This window comes from Ostrinia nubilalis, chromosome 17 (genome assembly GCF_963855985.1).
Source record: "Ostrinia nubilalis chromosome 17, ilOstNubi1.1, whole genome shotgun sequence".
NCBI classification, from domain to species: Eukaryota; Metazoa; Arthropoda; class Insecta; order Lepidoptera; family Crambidae; genus Ostrinia; species Ostrinia nubilalis.
In genome coordinates, this window is record NC_087104.1 from 4,948,175 (window position 1) to 4,970,787 (window position 22,613).

A 22,613-nucleotide genomic window follows, 5' to 3' on the forward strand; every position below is an offset into this window, starting at 1 on the left:
AATCCACAATCGAATGAATGAATTGAATAGAAAGAAATGTCCACAGATATGGATTAGAGTAGATACAGCAAGTTGCTCCTCAAAGCGTGTCATTCCGATATGTCCAAATGGACATACATGGTCAAGTGATGTTCATGTAATCCGATTGCAATAATCGGTTACGATGATTTTACGAGGACAGTAGTACGAACACGGTAGAAAGAAGAAATTATTTACGGATTGAGAATTGTAAATAACAGCACAAGTAATAAATAATTAATTAGAATAAAGTAGCAGTAGAAGAATTTATAAAACAAGTTAGATCAGTGATCGCGGAAGACAGAGTGCACTGTTTAACATCGAAATTATACAAATCAAGAAGAAAAATCGGTGATCGCAGTATACGTCTATGTATACGACGGCACTGGATTTTGTCGTTTAGAAATATCTTCAAAACTAGGTACCTGACTTAGCTTTATGAAACAAAACGTATTGGCAAAACTACGCATTTTACATTTATTAAAAATAAAAACCTTGAGTTAGTCTTTATTTTATGAAACTAGGTCAAGTACTAGGATATTTAAAAGTATGAAATCGATGGCTCCTACGTATACTGGCGTAAGTGAAAAAAGTAAATTTTACAGGAGAGCCATTTTAGTGGCCAGAACCATATTTTTGGGTCATATCTTCTGACCTACTAAAACGAATTTAATGAAATTTCACATTTAGCCTTAACATGTAATGCTTTTGCTACTGCTGTTATCAATTTTTATATTTTTCTTATATATTTTGAGATTTTACGCATTGCCCTTTTACGTCGGCATATTTCTATAATTTCATGTATATTGTTCAACGTAAAGAGACTTAAATGACAACGTAAATATAATATTTTATGCGATTACTCTCTTTATTTATGCATGTAATTATTTTAATTGTTATCATGTGCTATATCAATAATAAATCAGTTAGAAAAAGTCGTTTAATGTACCGTTTTACGTTTTAACGCAAATACGCCCATATACTGTGCTCGAGATTTAGTTAGGTCTTTTAACATAATGTGTCATATTTTTAAAATATATAAATAACTTGAGTTTGTACAAATTTAGTTTGTTATTGTTTAATAAAGTTGTTATTTCTTAATAAATGATTAAAATAACTTGAAAAAATCGAATTGCCTAAGGCGGGAATTGAACCCACGATGCCTTAGGCAGTTCGATTTTTTCAAGTTATTTATAATTTTCAAATTAGTTTGAGATGCGACTCTTAACGCTAAAAATTAAATAACTATATAATGTGTCATTATTTATAAATAAAACAATTTGCTAAATATTTTCATGGCTTTATTTAAGATTTGGATTATAAAAAATATATGTTTATGTAAGCAACTACTCGTATAGATTGACGAATCGTATGATTGGGCTTTATACGTGGCGTAGTTTTGCACATACGCCTTTTTGCCTAAAATTTTATTTTGTATCTAATGGAAAAAAAATTTTTTTTTCTTACTGATGTTATAGATTAGAGCAAAGTGAAATCATTGCTTAAATAATTGGAAAAAGGCGTAAGCGGCAGTTTCGCCCTTATACGTAGGAGCCATCGAAATTAGATAGGTATGAATTACTAATAGTACTATTTAACACAAATGGAATAATGATCATTACTTTGATATACATTAAGCACAATAAAAATATTATTTGCAAATAAATAAGAAAATTAATAATATAGAATGACGTTTAACGCTACAAAATTATTTTAATCCACAGTTAACAAAATATAAGTTTTATCGGAATTAATTTTTTCGATACGAGTTACACGATATCTTTCGATGACTTTGCGAATGCAGTACGATGATACGATTATTTTTACGTTGCTGCAATCACTAAAATTCGCTAAAATGACACTAATGACGTTAAAAAAGTGGCACGCTCGTCTTTTTTTTTTTTTTTTTTTTTTTTTTTTTTTTTGGACTATCCCGCGGATTTATTGCCGCGGTGATTCTGCCAATGTCAAGTGTTTAAGGAGACACATACTTTAGTCTGCTTCAGTGGGTCTAGTCAAAATGCCATCGCAAACCAATATGAAGTTTTCACTAATGTCAGTCGGCGGCGGCCGCGTCACCAGTAATTCGATTCGATCGGAAAATGGCAGCCAAAATGCACATTGAACCACCAACGACGCGGCGACATAAAAGTTCATTCAAAATCGAATAAAAGTTAAAAAATGTCTATGACTTTGCGATTGTTTTTACTTTTTTTAGCTTTTTTTTTTTAATTTGTTTCTTCCTTCTTTCTGCTCTCTGTTTACGTCTATGCTTCGCGTAGATAGAGGATAGAATAAAGATAAGCTACTAATTAAAAAAAAAAATTAGAGTGAGAAAGCTTATATGTCAGATAAATATGGGAGAGCAGGACAAAACATTTTTTTCTGTCTCCGCTTGCGTATCGGTTTTTTATGTTTGCCACCATTTGCTTTGGTGGCAGACAATTGCGTGGTGTTTTGATGTTTTTCATCAATTTATAGTGATTTCATGTCAAATAAAACAATCAGAACATTGTTCTACACAGTATTTTGTGTGATTTCGTTTGCAGTAATGGTGAATTGTTGTATAATTGGTTGTAAAAGCCGTAGTGAACGAAAAGAACCAAACATAACCTTTCATCGGTAAGTAGCATTTTTTCGCTATTATATGGTAACTGAAGGTAATAAACATTAAGAAAACGATTGTTTGATGTTACCGAAATGTAAGTTTTCTCGTAATTATGTTAAAAATTTGATTATTCTAAACCTATAAATTGGGTATTAACCGACTGGAGTGAAAGTCATCATGTGCCAGAAGATTCATTATGATAATACATGTAATCTGTCATTAGTCGGGTTATAAGCCGCTGGGGATACCAGCAGGCCTAGTCAATATTCCCTCATGTATTTTTGTTTTTAGATTCCCGAATGAACCAAGTTTAAGAAATAAATGGACGGAGTGTACGGGCCGAGTACATTGGCATCCAAGTCAACATTCTCGAATATGTTCCAGACATTTTGAATCCAGATGCTAAAGTATCTGAAAGTTCGAATACATCATGCAGCTAAAAAGCTTTCAGAAAAGTCTGATATCGTCAGGAATTTTTAAAACAAATTAATTTTGTTTAAGGGTCAGTGATACTGATTAAAGTATTATATTAAAGTGGTTTTTTATTTAAATCCTCAAAAACTCAGTTTAACCTCTTAAATATAGAAAAAAGCTTGCACGCACACGCCATCAATCAAGTCCATCCAGTTGTTTAAGCGTAAAAAGGTAAACATACATACACACAAACTTTCACTTCACCTTTATAGTAATACTTACTAGATTTTGCGCCTCAGTTTCACCCGCAGCTTACCTATTTACCCCTAAAATCAGGGTAATTTTTAACGTAGCCAATACTAAGTCTATTGTTGTAGCTATAGATATGGTATGTACATATATTGCTATCTCACTCAGGTGTACGCTAATGACCCATCTACCTCTATTCTCTATCTACGATGCTTCGCCGTCAAACTAACTGTCAAAACGACATCGCGATCATGAAGCTACAGATAAAAATGGAGGCCAGACTCCCAATACCTACTTGAAGCACAAACTAAGTATCAGTATCTCGCTCTCTGTGGGCAGACTTGCTCTTTCTAAATAAACAAAAAATATAAAATTGTTCAAATTCAATGAAACCAATGTAAAATCTTTATTTGTTGACATAGGTATCATTAAAAATGATAAGTGTAATTACTGGTAAAACGTTTTAGGAAGAAATTACTGTAAAAAATGTGAAAAATGTTTACAATGATCCAATGTCGGAAATCACGAAATAAACACTTACGCGTGGAATCTCATGTCACTTCCAGGACAGCACGTACTACCGCAACCACGCACTACAAAATTTTGCACCAATTCTTGTGATAAAACAATGATTATTTCCTGTAAACAATCTCAAACGAAATTAACTGCTTAATAAACAAAATAGTAAACAACCGCCATGATGGGCCGGATTGGGCCGATGTTGCCACATGGTACCGATTACCCAGGAATTGGGATTGTAATTCCCTGATTCGCCAACACATTAAGCCTAAATGGCCGACAATTTTGTGATTTTTTATTTAACTAGGTAATCTTAGTTTCAAATATTAATTATTTATTTGTTTAACTTCTGATTTGGTCAGTGAATTGGCTATTTCGAAGAATTTACAAGGAGATTTAAATCAGAAGATAGCAATACTACAGTTCACACTAAAAAGAGAGGTAGGGCCGCAGAGAGCGAGATAGATATAAGTAGGTATTTGACTCAAGTTTTGTTCCAAACTCTGCCCTCCATTTTTATCTGTAGCTTCATGATCGCGATACGGATTTGTCAAAACAGCCTTAGGATGGGTTGCACCATCTTAGTTTAACTTTGACAAACGTCTAAAATCTGTCAAACTCCATACAAAAAACACCGGTTAACGTCATAGTTACGGTCAAAGTTAGGTGGTGCAACTCACCCTATTGGTTTTCGATCAAATGGAAGCTTATAGTTCCAAAATACTGGACTGTCCTATCGATGACATTGACAGTGGGGCGCCACCGTCAATACCGGATCGCTGGTTCCGATTTTTGCCATGTTGGAAACCATATAGTTGAACGATGGTAGCGCCCCCCTGTCATTGAGTTTGGCGGGACAGTTCAGCGTGGGTCATCTATATCACCGGGGTTTTAGTAATCGCAATGAAAATGGCGGGTGTTGCGATTCGATTCGATTTTGATTGAGTCTTAAATGCATGTTGGCTAAGCCTTTGTATGGGAAATTTCAATCCAGTCTTTCGATTATCGATAGGTAGGGCTTTGCGATTCGATTTTTTGCCGTTTGACTAAGCCTTTTTTGTTATCGACCTCTTTTGCGATTTGTTTATTTGTTTGCGACTGGTTTGCGATGGGTTTGCGATTTTAAAGTGCGTTTTGACTAGACCCGCAGTAATATTTTAGATAATGCAGCCCCTCTAGACAAAACGCACTTTTTGATCGAATCGAAAATCGAATCCGTCAAATTCCATACAAAAAAGGGGCTTTTCGACCACTTTTCGACTGGTTTGCGATTATAATGGCACTTTGTCTAGACCCACAGCAGTGTTTTCCCCTTCTTTCTTTTTTTTTTTTTTTTTTTTTTTTAAACCTTAAAACCACCACCTAAAACAACAACAAACATCACAGTCAAACGACACAACAATTATGTTAATAGGGAAAGAGGAGTTAGAATAATTTTATAGTTTGATGTCAAAGACAGCACAATATTTACTTAGATATTTAATACAAAAGTGTTGAGTTAATATATATTGGAAGTTGAAAGGACGAGGAGTTTTACGGGGAAGAATATCATATCACGCTCGTCTTTATACAAATTTTTTGACAAGCTGCATCTATCCATATCTGTGGAAATGTCTTCTTCTTCTTCTGTCAATGAGGAGTAATTTCAACCACAGATGACAGATCACATGCACAGATTAGAGAGTATGTCTAAAGATCACATGTAGATTTCAACTTCAAGTAATTTTACGAAGTTGAACTTTTGTGTGAAATTTCAATATTTTTCTGCCAATTTTATCAATAAATATGTGTGCATGTACCGTTGAAGTTGTGAAACTGGTGGGAAAATATTTAAATACACCAGTGGGCCCAATATGTTATAACACCGATAAGGTTTACTATTATTTTTTCATTACTTTCAATCTTGTATTTATAAAAGTCCTAAACTAATAAAGCTTACACTTTTGCAGGTGTTAACAACGGTTCTTGATAAGCAGAATGTGGAAGGTTTCGCTAGCATTTTGTTGAGGTTAGCATCGAAGTGTGGATGTCCAATGAGTCAAGAACAGACGCTGCTCTGCTATCAATGGTTGGAGCACATTGCTATGTATTCAAACCAAGCGATCACGAACCCCACGTTCGCCAAAAACTTCTTACAGGTTATTATTATCTTATTTACTATACTTAAAAACTGCTAGATAAAGGACTCCCCCAAGCATTTAAGTAGGTATGTATTGGGCATTCTAATTCACTTTTTTCTTCACCATTCGCTCTCTTCGATCGCTCATTCGAAAAAAGTGAATTAGTCATGCCCAATACATACCAAACGATTGTAATAATCAGAAAACATAATTATCCATGATTGCTTGAACTACAATGCATGGATTCTGCGCACCTTATTATACTTACCAGAGCTAATGAACTTCTTTAAACTAAACTATTTAAATGTTTTAAAGCGATGAATATTGTCATTATAATTAAGCTATTGCAGCACAGCGGACCTTTTAATTAGATAAATGAAGTTCCTGAAGCAAAAAGACTCGTTAAAATTAGAATGTGTTGGTCCTGTGTCATCAACTGTACCAAAACGTCATGGTAAACTATTACCTAACACTATACGCAGCCTTGTTTGTGGTCCATCCAATTGCGGAAAGACAAATTTAGTTATTAGCTTACTGTTACATCAGGATGGTCCGCGTTTTCGTAACCTTTACGTGTATTCTAAATCTTTGTATCAACCTAAATACATATTTTTAGAACACGTGTTAAATAGGGTTGCAGGCATATCTTATTACAAATATAATCATAACAGTGACATATTGAGCCCGCATGAAGCTTTGCCTGACTCAATTATTATATTCGATGACGTTGCTTGTGAAAACCAAAATAACATCAGGGACTATTTTGCAATGGGTCGCCATAAAAATATTGATTGTTTTTATATTAATCAAACTTACACTAAAATACCCAAACAACTTGTGAGGGACAATTCCAATTTGATAATATTATTTAAGCAAGACGATATAAATTTGAAACATGTTTATGAAGAACATGTAGGATCTGATATGACATGGACTCAGTTCCGCGAAATGTGCTCTACTGTTTGGAGAAAACCTTACAGTTATGTCGTAATCAACAAAGACTGTGAACGAAATAAGGGATATTATAGAATGGCATTCGATACGTTCATAGTAGTCGACTAACAATGGTGGTGTAACATTCATAAATAGATGTTATATTGGTAATTAATCAGTTTCATTTGTGATTTCATGCTGAGTGGAAACTTATTAATATGAACAGAAATTTAAAGGAACAAATTGTTAAATCAGCAAAAGCTGTAAAAAGGAAAGTTAAGATGATAAAAAATGCTAAAAGTGCTAATGACGTTGCTTTGGAAACGATGTTTAAGCCTATTGTTGATCCACTTAATCGATTGGCAAACAAACCTTGTGAAAAACAGAAAATAAACGAAGACGAAACTGAGCAATATCATTCTATAAAAAGAGCTAAGTACAGTGAAAGCGAGTCATCGAACTCCCAAAGCGAAGATTATGAAGAATCTGTAGATGAAGAAGAAAACTCGACAGATGACGTTTTTCGAACATCTGACAAAACCCTCACGACATCGCCACCTGAAGAGCATAACGTGAGCGAGAATTCATTTAAGTCCCTTCAGTCTTCTCCATCAAGTGTTGGAAACGCATCATTATCATGGTCCACGTCATCTGATGTGATGAAAGACGTGCCTTATGGCGTTAGAAATGAACGAGGGAAACTTATGCTTGGAAAATCACGTGTTTACGATGATGGTCGAACACTAAAAATCGGAAATCGAGTCATGGAAAACACTCAAGGTCTAAAGGAATTATTGTATAAAAAGATTCCAAATCTAGATATTGTTTCAAAGGATGATTTGGAAAACTATAAACTTTTACTTATAGACACTAATGCACATAGGCGAAATTGGGATGCATCCAAACCAGTCAATAGTAATAAGGGATTTAAATATACGAATGTAATAAAACCATTATTTAAATTTGCACGAAACGTAACTAGTAGCATGGAAAGTGTTTCACAGGGGCGAGGTATTGATATTTAAAAAAAAGTAAAATCTGATACCGATTTGGTTTATTGGGACGATCCAAACGAATTAGTCGAACGATTAAAATTACTACTCGCATCAAGAGAAGCTGGCAACACTGGAGTAGATAATGAAATTTATGCAATAATCGAGGAACTGTCCGAAGCTGGTATAATAAATGTGAAATATAAACATCATCAATCAGCTTAATACAACAGTCTTAATTGAGCAAAGAAAGCAGAAAGGTTGCAATGAACATTGATAAATTTGGTCATCACGTACATAAACGTTTACGACTATCTGAATTTATTGACACGCTCGCTGAAACATTAGTTAAATCAGATACAGGTGACTTCGATTTGAAATCTTCGCGATTAAAGGGATTACAAACTCCTGAAAATGATGATGAAGCTGTGAATAAGGAATACGTCGATAGATGCATTAAAGAACTTAAAAATGAAATGAAAAAAATCCAAAGTAATTTAAAAATTTACTTAAACAATTTAGAAAAATTAACGTCTAGTAATTTAAGTACATTGTATTACACAAAAAACGAAATCGATCGCATGATTGAAGCAAAAACAAGTAAAAATGAGTAAACTAGACATAGTTAACGAGCTTCACAAAGCAGCGAGACGAAATTTTTTTCGTAGGCATACAATTATAAAAGGAATAGATGATTTATGGCAAGCAGATCTTATGGATTTTAAAAAGTTTTCTCAATTCAATAAGGGATATAAATATATTCTTATTGTAATAGATGCTCTATCCAAGTATGTATGGATTAGTCCTCTAAAATCGAAAACAAAAAAATGTGTTTCGACTGCAATGCAAAATATTTTATTGGATTCCACACGAAAGCCAAAAAATTTGCAAACTGACTTAGGAACAGAGTTTTATAATGATATATTTAAACAATTAATGAAAAAATATAAAATAAACCACTATTCCACATACTCTGTAAAAAAAGCATCTATAGTAGAACGTGTAATAAGAACGATAAAATCTCATATTTACAAACTGTTTAGTTTACATGGACGTTATATATGGCTAGGAAACAATATAAACTCTGTAGTGAAAGAGTATAACAATACTGTGCATAGAATAACGAAATTTAAGCCTGTCGATGTTAATACCTCTAATCATATCTTAGTTAGATCAAACATAATTAAAACCCAAAAACAGAAAAAAAATCTTAGATCAAAATTAAAAGTTGGTGATTTTGTTCGCATAAGTAAATATAAAGGAGAATTTTATAAAGGTTATACCCCTAACTGGTCAACGGAAATTTTTCGTGTAGTAAAAGTTAATCAAACAAATCCTGAAACATATACAATTGAAGATAAACACAGGCAAATAATTTTAGGCACGTTTTACGAATACGAATTACAAAGAACTAAGTATCCCGATCATTATCTGATTGAAAAAGTTATTAAAAGAAAGGGAAGTAAACTTTTTGTAAAATGGTTAGGTTTAAGTAATAAAGAAAACAGTTGGGTTGATAAGAGTGAATTAGTACAGTAAATGTGTATATATATATTAAGCAAACTTATTTTTCGCATTCACTTTAAATTTATCGATGAAGGAAGGCAGTGGTATTATTAATAAGTTAATAGACAATTTACCTTTTGAGTTACATTTACCTGGATATCAATTTTGTGGCCCCGGAACAAGACTTCAGAAAAGGTTGCAGAAAGGTGATCGTGGTATAAACAAATTGGATAACGCGTGTATGTACCACGACATTGCTTATTCAAACAGTGATTTAAACAATCGACACAAAGCCGACTTAGAACTTTTAAATATGGCGAAAAAGAGACTAAATTCAAAAGATGCTGGAAAAGGAGAAAAAATCGCATCATGGATAGTAAAAAATGCTATGAAAGCAAAACTGAAGGCTGGTGCTGGTGTCAAATCGTTTATGTCGGGTGTGAAAAAAATACGATCTCAATTAAAAAAATTGAAATCTATAGACAATCAATCAGCCATTAAATATGCCTATGCGGCAGCAAAGAAAGTATTCACAAATAAAAAAGGAATACGTTTACCACGCCGTATTGCTATTCCAAAATGTGGAGGGCTTTTACCACTTATCCCTATTTTTGCGGGATTGTCGGCTTTGGGTTCTCTGGCTGGAGGAGCTGCAGGTATAGCAAAAGCTGTTAATGATTCGAAAGCCGCCCAAAAAAATCTTCAGGAAGCGGAACGACACAACAGGATGATGGAAGCAGTGGCACTAGGAAAAGGCCTTTACATCAAACCTCATAAGAAGGGAGCCGGTTTATATTTGAACCCTTCAAAAAACTGAGAAAGAGGCTACCCAGACGTGCACTCACCAATCTAGATATTTTAGAACACGCTAACGATATTCCATTCTTTCGAGGTGTTTTTATGAGAGACAAATTACCATCAAAACCTAGAAAAATTGAGTGTGGAATACTAAATTTGGATAGTTCCAAAAACCCTGGAACCCATTGGGTAGCCTACGTCAAGCAGAATAATTACGCTGAATATTATGATAGTTTTGGTAATTTAAAGCCACCATTAGAATTAATGAAATATTTAGATAACTTACCTGTCAACTATAACTATTTACAACATCAAACTTTTGGCACTACAAACTGTGGTCACCTTTGTCTGAAATTTTTAAAAAGTTATTGGAAAAATCATTTAAATATGTAATAAAGTAAATAAAATTGTCAGTATAAACATGTCTTTCACTGTGTCTATCACTGGGAGAGGAGCGTCTTTAATAACAGATTACTCACCACCCTTAGAATTACGCGGAGATTATGAATGTGGACTTTTGTATTTTTCTACTTTTAATTCGATACCTAATATCGATGAAAGAAATAATAAGTTTTATTATGATGAGAGTGAAGTTATCGAAATACCAGAAGGATCATATGAACTTCAAGATATTTGTGATTATTTAAGAGGTCATATTAAAAACGCTGTCTTAAAATTGACTTGTAATAATAACACTTTAAAGACAACAATTTTTTGTTCTAAAGAAGTTCATTTCAACAAAAATAATTCACTTGGTACAGTTTTGGGATTCGGCAAGGAAAAAATAAAAGCACATATAAGCACTGAATCTCAGTACCCTGTCAGTATTCTACCTACAACCATCGTGCGCATCGAATGTGATGTGATTAGTGGATCTTTTGTGAATGGAAAAGCAAGTCATATTATTTATGAATTTGTTCCTAACGTACCACCTGGTTATCGGATTATTGAAATACCTAAGAATTTAATATATTTTCCAGTTAATCAAAGTTCAATTACTGCGATTAATATACGTTTACTGGACGGAGAAAATAACCAAATTAATTTACGCGGTGAAGAAGTGCAGTTGTATTTACATTTTAGACCAAAATGATCAATTTCAATAAATACCCAACAACCTCATGCATTCAAGTCAGTCCTAAAAGAACTTCCCGTAAAAGAACACCGGTGCAGCTGAAAAAAAGGCTAACTAAAAGCAATAAGGAATTTTTAAAGTTAATAGGTTTGTTAAAATGAATATTTTAAATATATCTCAACAAACGTCGTACGATAACAGCATTGAAAGTTTTGAATATCACTCATACAAACCGTATGTAACAAGTTTCAACAAGAATGATGAAATAAGAATACCTATAAATCAACAAGACTTGTATGTGTTACCGTCACTCAGCACTTTATATATCGAAGGCAAAGTGAACGTTTACAACAGCAAAAAAGAAAAAGTATCCAGTGTGCATTTTGTAAATAATCCGATATTATTTCTATTTCAAGATATCCGATATGAACTTAATGGAATAGAAATAGATAAAGTTAAAAATGCAGGTATTACAACAACCATGAAGTCATATCTATCCTTGAATGAAAATGAATCCAAAAGCGCGAGAGCTTGGGGATGGTCAACTACAGGCACAACTAATGTTGGCGATGGTACATTCTCTGCGTCTATACCTTTGAACAAAATGTTGGGTTTTGCTGAAGATTATGAAAAAATCATAATGAACTGTAAACATGAGCTAGTGCTGTTGCGAAGCAATACAAATCTCAACGCTTTGAAGTTAAACTCGGGTGAAGTTGTAGAAGATATATTAATTAATAAAATTGTTTGGCGGGTTCCTCATATTAAAGTATCAGACCGTGAAAGAATCAATCTATTAAAACATTTGGAAAAAGATCGAGCTATCACTTTAGCATTCCGCAATTGGGACTTATACGAATATCCTTTATTGCCAAAAACACGTAAACATACGTGGTCCATCAAAACATCATCTCAATTGGAAAAACCGCGATATGTTATTATAGCTCTACAAACAAATAGAAAACATAGGAGTGATTTGTCAATGGCCGAGTTTGATCATTGTCATGTGCGTGACATAAGAGTTTTTTTAAACTCATCATATTATCCATATGAAGGGCTAAATGTTAGTTTCTCAGAAGATAAGATTACTTTATTATACGAACAGTACGCAAGATTTCAACAGTCTTATCACGGACGTCGACCAGAGCCGTTGATGAGTTTGAAGGAATTCAGAGACGTAGCTCCTTTATTTGTGATTGACTGCTCACGTCAACACGAAACATTAAAAGGTTCCATTGATGTAAGAGTTGAAATAGAGTCAGATCAAGAAATTCCTGACCAAACGGCTGCTTACTGTTTACTATTAAACGATTGCATATTTGAGTATAAGCCTTTGAGTAATATTGTCAAAAAAATATCATGAACTGTAACACAATATTCTTGGATTTGCAAGGATTTAAAGATAAACATAATAAATTTATAATCAAAGAATTAGCTTTAGCTACTCAACAACATACAGAAATATTTTTAATAAAACCACCATATCCTTTTTTTGCGCTAACTGATGAAGAGAAGCGACATGTGAGGTGGATAGAAAAGAATAGAGGACATCGTTGGAGCGAAGGCATCATTGACTATAGAGAATTCCACAGAATTATAAAACCTCATTTGAAAAATAAGAAAATTATTGTAAAGGGCGAGGAAAAAATTAAGTGGGTCAAAGAATTGAGTGAGCATGAAAATGTACTAGACATTAGCAATCAAAATATTCCTAATTTAAAATGCCTTCATGAACTTTATTCTAAAGATAGTTTTAAAAATTGTTTAAGTCATAGAAATATTAAATGCTGCGCTTTAAAAAATGTTCTGTGTATTAAAAAATGGTGTGTAGACAATAATTTACATTTTGAATAAAAACATGGTGTAAAAAACTTTTGTTTTTTTATTTTATGTGTAATGTGTACCTATCAAAATTATTACTAACCTACCTATCGAATTAAAAGATTAGACATTATAAAGAAACACATTAATTATGAAATAAACATTTATTTTATTTTAACATAATATTACGCTATAATAACATACACTAATAATATTTCAATACATTAATAACTATTATTGTCACTTATTTTCTTACATATTTTTTTTATTACCGTTTCCGTATCGTCCATTATGTCGTCCAAATCGTCTTTTACAACATATTGTGCACTTAACACTACATTTTCTTCATCGCATTCAATGTTCGATGTATCGGGTAATTCTCCACTTATATCGATCACTTTTATCTTGATAAGACGAGTCCCCCTCTGATGCTCGTTGTTGATCACGTACGAAGCTCTGCGCAGCCGAGACTTCTTGCAGCGGTGGCTCCTGCGCCGGGGCTGCCGCTCCCGCGGCACGGGCACGGGCACGGCGGGGCTCGGCTGGTACAGCTCAGGGCAAACTGGCCTGAACGCACTAGCAGCTCCAAATGGGTCTTGTGCGTACTGGTTGAACACAATTTCGCAGTCGGACATTTTCTGTAACAATAAAATAACATAATTATAAAATACGTTACACACATTATTAGGAAATAGATATTTTTTTAATAACCTTTTAATTTGAATCAAATTATACTTACAATTTTGTGATGCAATTGCACACCGCTTCAACCGAGCTCGAAAAGTAAATGAATGACAAAAAATATAATAATCTGATCGGATTCTAATTTCTTGCAAACTTAACATTTTTCAAGTCCAGCTACTAGGGTTGTCAATCTTTTCCATAACACATTCAATAATAAACAGGTACTGAGAAAGTAACGAAAGATTTACTCGTTTTTATATTGGTTAGGATATAAACATTAATAGTTGTAACTACATTTATTTATTTATTTATATTTTAATATCACAAAGTTGGTACATAAGGCATACATCGGGCATTCTCTGCCAGGTAACCTTTGAACTGAACAGAAAAAAAAAATGTATTCATAACGTCAAAGCGTTGTAAGTAATTATTAGAACCAACATTCTAAAATTTATATCTGACAACCCTATCGCGCTGCAAACATGCTGGAACTTGCACGGCAATATGACCCCGTTTGTTAACTATTTGCATGATTGCAATTTTTTTACAGGTATGTATTTGTAAAATATTATAATCTAAATGTTTCGTTAACTAGCAGTTCAGGGTTCGATTCCTAGGTTAAGTTTAGCAATATTTTAAAGTTACATTACATAAAAAGTATTAAATAAAACAACAAACGTATTTTAATCTAGTTATTTTATTTTATAGGTAATTTACAATTGTGTTAGCCTAGCCTTAAACTAAGCGCTTGCAATCTAATTAAAACATTTACATAATTAAAATATAAAATAAACTTAATCTAAATATTGTATTGCATGCCCAATCTATTCATATGAATCTAAGAAACTTATTGTAATTACCTAAAATAATCTGGATTTATGGCCCCAAGCCAATGTATCTATATTATTCCTTAATATGATACGTTTATCGTCATTAGATGACAAAACCACTTTATTAACAGATTGAGTAAATATTTGATGTTTGATAGATCTAAAAATTATATTTTTCTTGCGAATTATTTTTTTATCCAACAAAGCTTGATTGTAGTCTTTGAAAAACAACTGCTTTACCACGGGATTTTTAATGCCTTTTGCCTTCTTTATTTCTTTAGTTTTCGTTTTGATACAATATAATTTAGATCTCAGACCAACAAATTCCGTAATAAGTTGTCCGCCTAGTTCGTCTTTAAACAAGCCAGGAACCTTTTTGTTTTGACATATTATACCGTAAGAATTATTTTTTTCATAGTTGCTTGTATCAAAATAGGTTTGAAAATTATTTTTAAGGTCTTTATATACGTCAGTAGTCTTCACAGAGTAAAGGAAACTATCTGTGTCCGTATAACAAAGTTTCAAATTGCTGCCATAAAACGGTTTTATAACAGAATAATGAAATTGGTACATGTGGCTTTTTGAAATTTCTAACACCGTAAACCCTATATAAATAGGTTTGTTCAATATAACGGACTCTGGTTTCAATTGAACAGCAACAAAATTTTCAGAAAAAATAGTAGAACTATGATAATTTGGTCTCGCTATTAATTGTTCTGCAGTGAATTGTTTTTTTGTTTTATTTTTAGTATCAACCCACTTATTGACTAACTTTACATCGAGTCTTTTTTCCGTATCTTCTAAAGTTTTACCGAAAATACTGTTATTTAGCAACTTAAAGAAATCCTGTTCGAAAGTAGATTTAGCTTTTTGTCGTAATTCTGTATTTAAATCAATGTATTGTTTTAAATAAGGGCTCTGTTTAAATTTTATTACTTTATGAATTTTTTTTAGCTTTAAACCATGAGTTAAACACGTTTTTAAATGTACATAATGGATAACGTAGTTGAATTTATCGTATAAGTTTGGTATTAGTTTCGAAGCTTTTGAACCGGGTGGACAAAATTTTTGAGGGCAAAAGGGTAATTCGTTATGTAAATCGTGTAAATTTTCTGGGTATTCTAAATCTACTTCCAAAATATAGCCTTCCTCAGAATCATCGGGTGTCTCAAGGATTTCACGACGATCAAATTCTGAACTATTTAATAGTCTAAATTCCGAATGTGGTAAATACGAACACATTGCATATCCGTACAAATTATTACAATCTATGTAAAATAAATAGTTATCCGGAGAAGTCGGTTCGTAATCTGATAAATATTTGTTATTTGCTTTTGCATATCTCGTAGAACAGAGACATACTCCTCCGCGAATACCTTTCTGAATTAATCGAATTATTTCCAAGTCCTCGATCAATTCAAGTTTAACGTTCGTTTTAAGAAGCATAGCGTCAAAACTCAAACTTGGGGCTGTAAGATAGAACGAAGGGTCTAAATTGTAATTTGTCTTACACGTGTGGCGAAACTTTTCAAACACATCTGCTAGTAACAATACATCTGATTTCAAATATAAATCTGTGTATTCGCCCAGATTTTTTAAATTAAATTCTTTCCAGACATCATTAGCATGTTTATAATCAGACTCTGAAACAGTAGAATCACTTAAACTTGTATAGAAGCACTGTCGAGGAGGCAGTTCCTTTTCATTGTATGACTCCCAGGTGGACATATATTCATATGGGTACACACCTTTCCGTCTTAACAACTCGAACTTCTCATGTTCAGGAAAGAATTTAAGTAAATGTGCAAAATCTTCTGTATTTAAATTTGAAACTAATTTTTCAAGGCTTGTGCCCAAAAATTTAAAGGAGTCTACAAAACGAACCGCCATATGTTTATTGTCATCTGTCGTAAAAAACTTAGTAAATGATATGTAATTTTCTTTATTTTTAGCTATAACCTTGATGGGTCCTGATGTTTGTCCCAATTGACAAATAAATAAATGGCTATCGTAGCCCGACAAGTTATGAAAAAATACAGGTACGAATTGCGGTAAACGAAAATTAAGATTACAGTAAGAATGTGCCGCACCGCGATACTTGCCTGTCAGGTGACAGTGGTCTTTAACTCTATCGTCAAATAATAATTGATTGCACAAATAACAATATTTTGTTTTTTGAAACATTTCCACTTCGTAATTTGTTAATTTTTTCATGGGGATTGGATTTTTGTAAAGTTGTAATATTCTTGATACATCTCTCTTAATATTTTTTATAAAAACTTCAACACAATCTTCACCGCGGTAAGATACGTAACGGTTTAATAAACTATTATAAGAGCAGACAACGTAATAAGCAAAAGCAGCTGGTATGTGTTTTTGAAACGTTTCGGTACAATTTGAACTCGGACCATCCGGACTGGTTTGCAAAAGGGATTCGAAATCCGCGTATATTACAAACGGCATATCCTGCATTTTTTCAAAATTCTTAAATTCAATAAGTGTACCACGCTTCGGCAAAATAGTGGTGACACCACCACACACATGAGAATTTAATTTATGTTCATTCTCAAAAAATATCATACAATCGTCACAAAAATATATTTTGCCGTGATGCTTAGTTATTTGCGATCTCATTAAACGAGTAAGATTTTTTATTAAACAATAATGAGAACAATTTCCTCTTTCTATGTACAATAAGTTTATATGGTTTCTTTTTTTATTCTGGGTTCGATATAACGGACCAACAATATTTGTTTTATTTTTGAGCCCATAAACATTAACGCTTATACTAGGATTATTTTTTTCAAACGTTTTTATATCGGAAAACCTCACGGGAAACGACATATTATTTACATTCACTACGTTTTTAAAATGAGGATAAGAAGAAGTTCGATGCGCATTGTTTTTAGCTGGGAACAACGCAGCTATGACGCTCCACAAGAAACAAAACTCGTCTCTATTTTGAATGTTAATGCACGCACGTTTAAGCTTTATAGCTTTTGGCAAGTCAATAAATTTAGATGCTCGAAGAGGATTATACTTATTGATATTAACTTCCAAGTGACAATTACGTAAAAATAACCAGCCGCTGTCCCGTTCTTCAAATTCGTCAATTTTAGTTGAAATGATGTCAACTATTTCAGAAAAAATGTCTTGAAAATTAAAATTCCTGTGAATGATAATGTTTTCCGTAGCGAAAGACTTTATTTCAGTCTCGTCAGAATCATTGGTTCTCAAATGGAATTCAGCAAACAATTCAAAGTTCACCTTAATGGTGTCGAAAGTTAACTGGCGCGCGCGGAGCAGCTGCAGGACGCGCGCGCGCAGCCCGCGCAGGAACTCGGCCGGCGGCTGCGCGGCGCGCTCGGGCTCGTCCGCGCCGTAGCGCAATCGGTACGATGCGATTCGACTACGGAAAGCACTGGCTACTTTTTCTATACCATCACATACTTCAACGGCTGAGTTATTTTTATGAATCGTACTTCTAAGATGAGCTGAGAAAGCTTTACTTTTGACGGAAATATCACAAACTGAACAGTATATAGATCTGTTCGACATTTTTAATATTTAATTTTATGTTACAAATACAAAAGTTACTTAAGAAAAGGGTTGTTATAAATAAAATCAAATAGATTGAGCACTCAGTACGTTATAAAGTATAATCAAGTATTTATTATTTCAATAACTTACAACTAAGATACAAATTATAATAAAAACTAAAACTACTCGTACCTAAATCTACCTACTTCCTATTGGGGAAAAATGTACCTTCCTCAACGAATTCTGCGCGCGCTCTCTTAATAAACTGGCGCAAGAGATTCACTTCCTCAGCGTCAGAATCCGTCTGGTACTTGAGCGCCAAGACCGATTTCTCCCAGCGATCCTTGGGCGCCACCGAGCGGATGTCCTTGGCGTTGTAGAGCCGCAGCTCCACGAACAGGTCGCCGGGCAGGCTGGCGGTGCTGCGCAGGTTGCCGTCCGCCACGCGGCGCGTGAGCACGGACTGCAGGCGGCCGGGCGCGGCGCGCGCTCTGCTGGCCTCGACGTCTTCCTCGTCGTCCAGCTCCAGCTCCCAACCGTCAGCCCGAGCTCGTTTGCGCTTCAACGCTGCAGGTCTCTTCGTCTCTTTGCCGACTCTGAAAAGATCAATCATCGATAAATAAATGATAGGTACAACTAACATCTTATAAATTAATTAATATGACGTTTATAATATCTTTACTATCAAACAAAAGAAGATGAATTTAAAGATGGGAGCAAAATTATCATCCATAAGAGATTTCTAATAAACTTAACTACCAGAACCAATATGTGTAACTCTGTTAAGTATTGCATAATAACTTACCGCTTATGAACTTGTTCGTCTTCCGAATCGAAGAGATCTTTTTCAAGGCCTGCAGCAGACTTGCGCTTAGACGGTGGGGGCTTCTTTAGTGTCTTTGTACTGAAATTATAACAAAAATATCTGTTTAATCACAAAGTAATTTTAAATAAACATACAGTAATCATTGGTGATAATACGCGAACTCAAGTTATACGACAGTCAAGCCTAAAATTACTTAAACTCACCGTTTGCTAGCATGCTCGTCCTCAGAATCGTAAAACACCGCCTTGCTCGCCTTCCGAGGTCGTTGAATGGGGCGCTCGTCGTCCTCCAAGTCCTCCCGCTTGCGGGCAGCTCGAGGCTTGGCTTCAATCTTGTTGTAATACTCAATGTCCGACCTAAAGATGATTTAATAAACATAACACACTAAATTAGCACTCACACAATAAACACAATCAAAGTGAATCAGTAAAAAACTTACGAACATGATTTTTGCAGGGAATCCTCTCGTTGAAGCACAATCACAATACTTTGCAGGTTCTTGATGAACACGGTATAATAACACTGATTTAATTCTTTTTAATGAACTCGGGGTCTCGATTTATACCAAAATTTTGCAAATTCAGACAAAGAAATCGTAAACATTTTTGTCGTAAAAGTTAAAAACTTTTAGATAAACTTCAATGCAAAACTGTGAAAATTAACATTGCGAAAAAGGTTTACAAGCACTGCCTAAAAATGTTCCTTATGATCAGCAAATATAAAATTTTACCAATATTTTAACGAAAAACAAAAGTTTCAATTTACAGCAAAGGTAAGCATGTGTGATCAAAGGTTAGTTTAGGTACAGTTAGCGTTAATATTTTATTAATAACAACATTTAAGAGTTACTTAATACATAAAAAATTTAGGTAGGTATCTCGTCTTTGAATGTCAATTGTATTTGACAATCTTGCAAACAAATAACACTTAAGCTAATATTAACACCTAACTTTTGATCGTTAACCTATTTTTGATTGCAAACTGTAGTAACGTGGAGATTACGGTTTCTGTTTTAGTTGCTTTATAACTTGCTTTCTTAAACTTTTGAAGAACATTTGCGTTAGTATTAGGTCAGGTTATGTTTTTAATGTAAACGTAAAAATTTTACACATGTCGTTGCAGGTGACTGTACTTTAACTGTGTTGTTAGTTAAAAATATACGTGAATTGACATTATTTCATAATTAGAGTATTAGGGTTCCTTGTTGAACACATAAAATTCAAACAGTATCCCGCCCGTCAGTCATTATAATTCCATTTACAATTGATATCTTGTAATAAGTTTGTTTAGATTTTGTTGTTTACATTTTAATGACTAACATAAAGAATATAACTCAACATAAATACTTTTAATGTTTTAATATCACCTACAACCAGTGCTCACACACCAGAGGGTTATAAAACTAATGAAATCAAATTATTTTAAATAAAAATTAAATTGTCATAATATGAAATTCGTTTAGTTCTAAAGAGGAAAACAACATGTGCCTGTGGAATATCTAACAACAGCGTTTATCAAAATGCCTTATTTTATTTGTGTAATATTCTACAGAACCTTTTCTAAAGTAACATTTCATAATTATTCATTATTTATAGCATTTTCCCACGGCTTCGCCCGTGTGAAATTTAACTTGTCACAGATCTTTATAAATTATAGCTTATAATGTTATTCTGATGTACCTATAAACAATAATACCTACTGTAAAGTTTCCTCAAAATCCGTTTAGAAGTTTTTGTGTGAAAGAGTAAAACCATCCACACATCCACACAAACATTCGCATTTATAATATTAGTAGCATTATTTCATACAAGCAACAGCTACCTATAATATCATGTTGCAGTATCCGTCGGGCTGACGCTAATACCAGGGAACCAAGTGCTGACAAATCAAAAATGAATCAATTCTATCGTTCATTTGTGTTGCACCAGTGTTATAGTGATCGCCATGGGTTTCGCACTGTCTTGCGAGGTTTCTTTTCTAGGTACTAATTATTTCGAAACAAGTAGGACGCATAGCACAATGTGTTTAGTATTTGAAACTAAGTTCAGATTATGTTGATACGACCAATCGGGCCTGAACGAGCCACTCCATAGCGAAAGGTTCCGGTTCAGGGTGCCGACATTTTCTGGCAAAAGTGAGAAGAACGACATGTGCTTGTCCGAACGAAGTATGAAATAAAAGTACGACGAATCGCGCTAGAATAAACCTTCCGCAATAAACAGGCTAAGCGGTTCCCATCGAGCGTGATCTAAACAGTGAAGTGCAGTTTTGTGAATATTTTGTGTTGTGTTGTGGATACTGAAGCATAGCTGATTACTGGTGAGTTTTCTGATTATTACAATAAATCGTTTGGTATGTATTGGGCATGACTAATTCACTTTTTTCGAATGAGCGATCGAAGAGAGCGAATGGTGAAGAAAAAAGTGAATTAGAATGCCCAATACATACCTACTCATTTATACAACAACCGGTCCTGCGCTGTCCAAGACCAGCTACCCCCCGCGAACTTCACTAGATCGTCGGTTCACCTAGCGGGAGGCTTGCCCACACTATTTTGCCCAGCAATGGACGTCATTTGGCTGGAATGAATTACTAACTTTAAAAAATGTATGCTTCCAAAAATTTTAAGTTTCCTTTTCTAATTTGTTTTCAGGACATCAATAAGGCACTAGAAAAAAACACTTATTTGACTGGACAGTTCCTAACAGTAGCAGATATAGCAGCTTATTATGTATTATATTCGATACTGGTATGTATATTTTAACTATTATACTACATGGGGAAAGATACATAATTTCTGCAAAATTCTCAACTATTTTTTATTTACAGGAACGTTTATCAGTGTCGGAACGTGAATCTCTTCTGCATTTGTGCCGATGGTCCAAACACATTCAAGCTCAGCCAAGAGTGTGTGCCAGTAAACCACCTCTTCCATTGAATACTTTGACATTGTGTCTGCTTGCACCAGCGGTGCATTGAATGTACTGAATTATAAATTATGTGACATTAATTTATTAAATAATTGTATTATTTATATTTGTGTTTTATTGATCCCATCAAAAGCTTCAGTGAGCTTTTTGTATTTCTTTTATGGATATTTCATTGTACACTAATAAAATTGCAACATCAAAACTAAATCAAAAATATTTTTAACAATTTTATAGCAATTATGTTTTTATAGTAGGAAATTTATTCCTATGTCAATGATAAAGGCAAGGCAGCAATGAAATGTAAGCTAGGAAATTTGATTTTGAATACTTAATTGCTATGCTATGTATTCAATCTCAATTTTATTGGCAGTAAAAGTTGCACACACAACATAAAGTTGATTGACAGATAACATGATTTTTTACATTTGGTTAGTGTTTTTCGTTTGTGATTGTGTAGGTAAAATACCTATTTTATTTCTCTTTATTATTCAAATTCTAACAGAGGTGGCTGAAATATCTCAATTTTCAGGTAGCCAAGTCTCCAATTCCTTTGCCTAAGCAGTTGTATCCTCATGAATTAAAAAATGCAAGTTTGGAGCGCCCCTTGGTGTATCATCCACAACCTTTCTCATATCCTGGCTATCCAGTAATTTTGTACTTGTGAGTTACGTTACTAGAATTTGTTGGTAAATAAACATTTTAATTTCTTGGAACTAGGTACTAAATATTATGCCTACAGCTCCAATAATT

General features: G+C 33.7%; 2 protein-coding genes and 2 long non-coding RNA genes across 4 annotated transcripts; 3 read left to right on the forward strand and 1 right to left on the reverse strand.

Annotated features, from left to right (window-relative positions):
* Positions 1–41: 41 nt before the first annotated feature.
* Positions 42–21,967, forward strand: LOC135079901 (eukaryotic translation elongation factor 1 epsilon-1). The gene is made up of 5 exons (XM_063974531.1): positions 42–58; positions 5,529–5,680; positions 5,758–5,946; positions 21,587–21,682; positions 21,763–21,967. The coding sequence occupies exons 2-5, from the start codon at positions 5,594–5,596 to the stop codon at positions 21,910–21,912; spliced, it is 522 nt and encodes a 173-aa protein (XP_063830601.1). The 5' UTR covers positions 42–58; positions 5,529–5,593; the 3' UTR covers positions 21,913–21,967.
* On the forward strand, positions 2,323–3,160 carry LOC135079660 (uncharacterized). The gene is made up of 2 exons (XR_010258857.1): positions 2,323–2,640; positions 2,918–3,160. It is a non-coding gene; the product is annotated as an uncharacterized LOC135079660 (long non-coding RNA).
* LOC135080155 (uncharacterized) lies at positions 18,195–19,536 on the reverse strand. Its single transcript, XM_063974839.1, has 4 exons — positions 19,499–19,536; positions 19,137–19,289; positions 18,913–19,011; positions 18,195–18,703 (listed from the first exon to the last, which is right to left on the reverse strand). The coding sequence occupies exons 1-4, from the start codon at positions 19,534–19,536 to the stop codon at positions 18,310–18,312; spliced, it is 684 nt and encodes a 227-aa protein (XP_063830909.1). The 3' UTR covers positions 18,195–18,309.
* Positions 21,968–22,257: 290 nt separating the features above from the next.
* LOC135079778 (uncharacterized) lies at positions 22,258–22,576 on the forward strand. Its single transcript, XR_010258898.1, has 2 exons — positions 22,258–22,291; positions 22,393–22,576. It is a non-coding gene; the product is annotated as an uncharacterized LOC135079778 (long non-coding RNA).
* The last annotated feature ends 37 nt before the right edge of the window (positions 22,577–22,613 follow it).

Coding starts and splice junctions, on each gene's coding strand:
- LOC135080155 (XM_063974839.1), bottom strand. CDS start 19,536: ATGTTTACGATTTCTTTGTCTGAATTTGCAAAATTTTG. Junction 19,290..19,498: donor TCTGAATTTGCAAAATTTTG/GTATAAATCGAG, acceptor AATCATCTTTAG/GTCGGACATTGAGTATTACA. Junction 18,704..18,912: donor GACGAACAAGTTCATAAGCG/GTAAGTTATTAT, acceptor TGATCTTTTCAG/AGTCGGCAAAGAGACGAAGA.
- LOC135079901 (XM_063974531.1), top strand. CDS start 5,594: ATGTGTGCATGTACCGTTGAAGTTGTGAAACTGGTGGGAAAATATTTA. Junction 5,947..21,586: donor TCGCCAAAAACTTCTTACAG/GTTATTATTATC, acceptor ATTTGTTTTCAG/GACATCAATAAGGCACTAGA. Junction 21,683..21,762: donor ATGTATTATATTCGATACTG/GTATGTATATTT, acceptor TTTTATTTACAG/GAACGTTTATCAGTGTCGGA.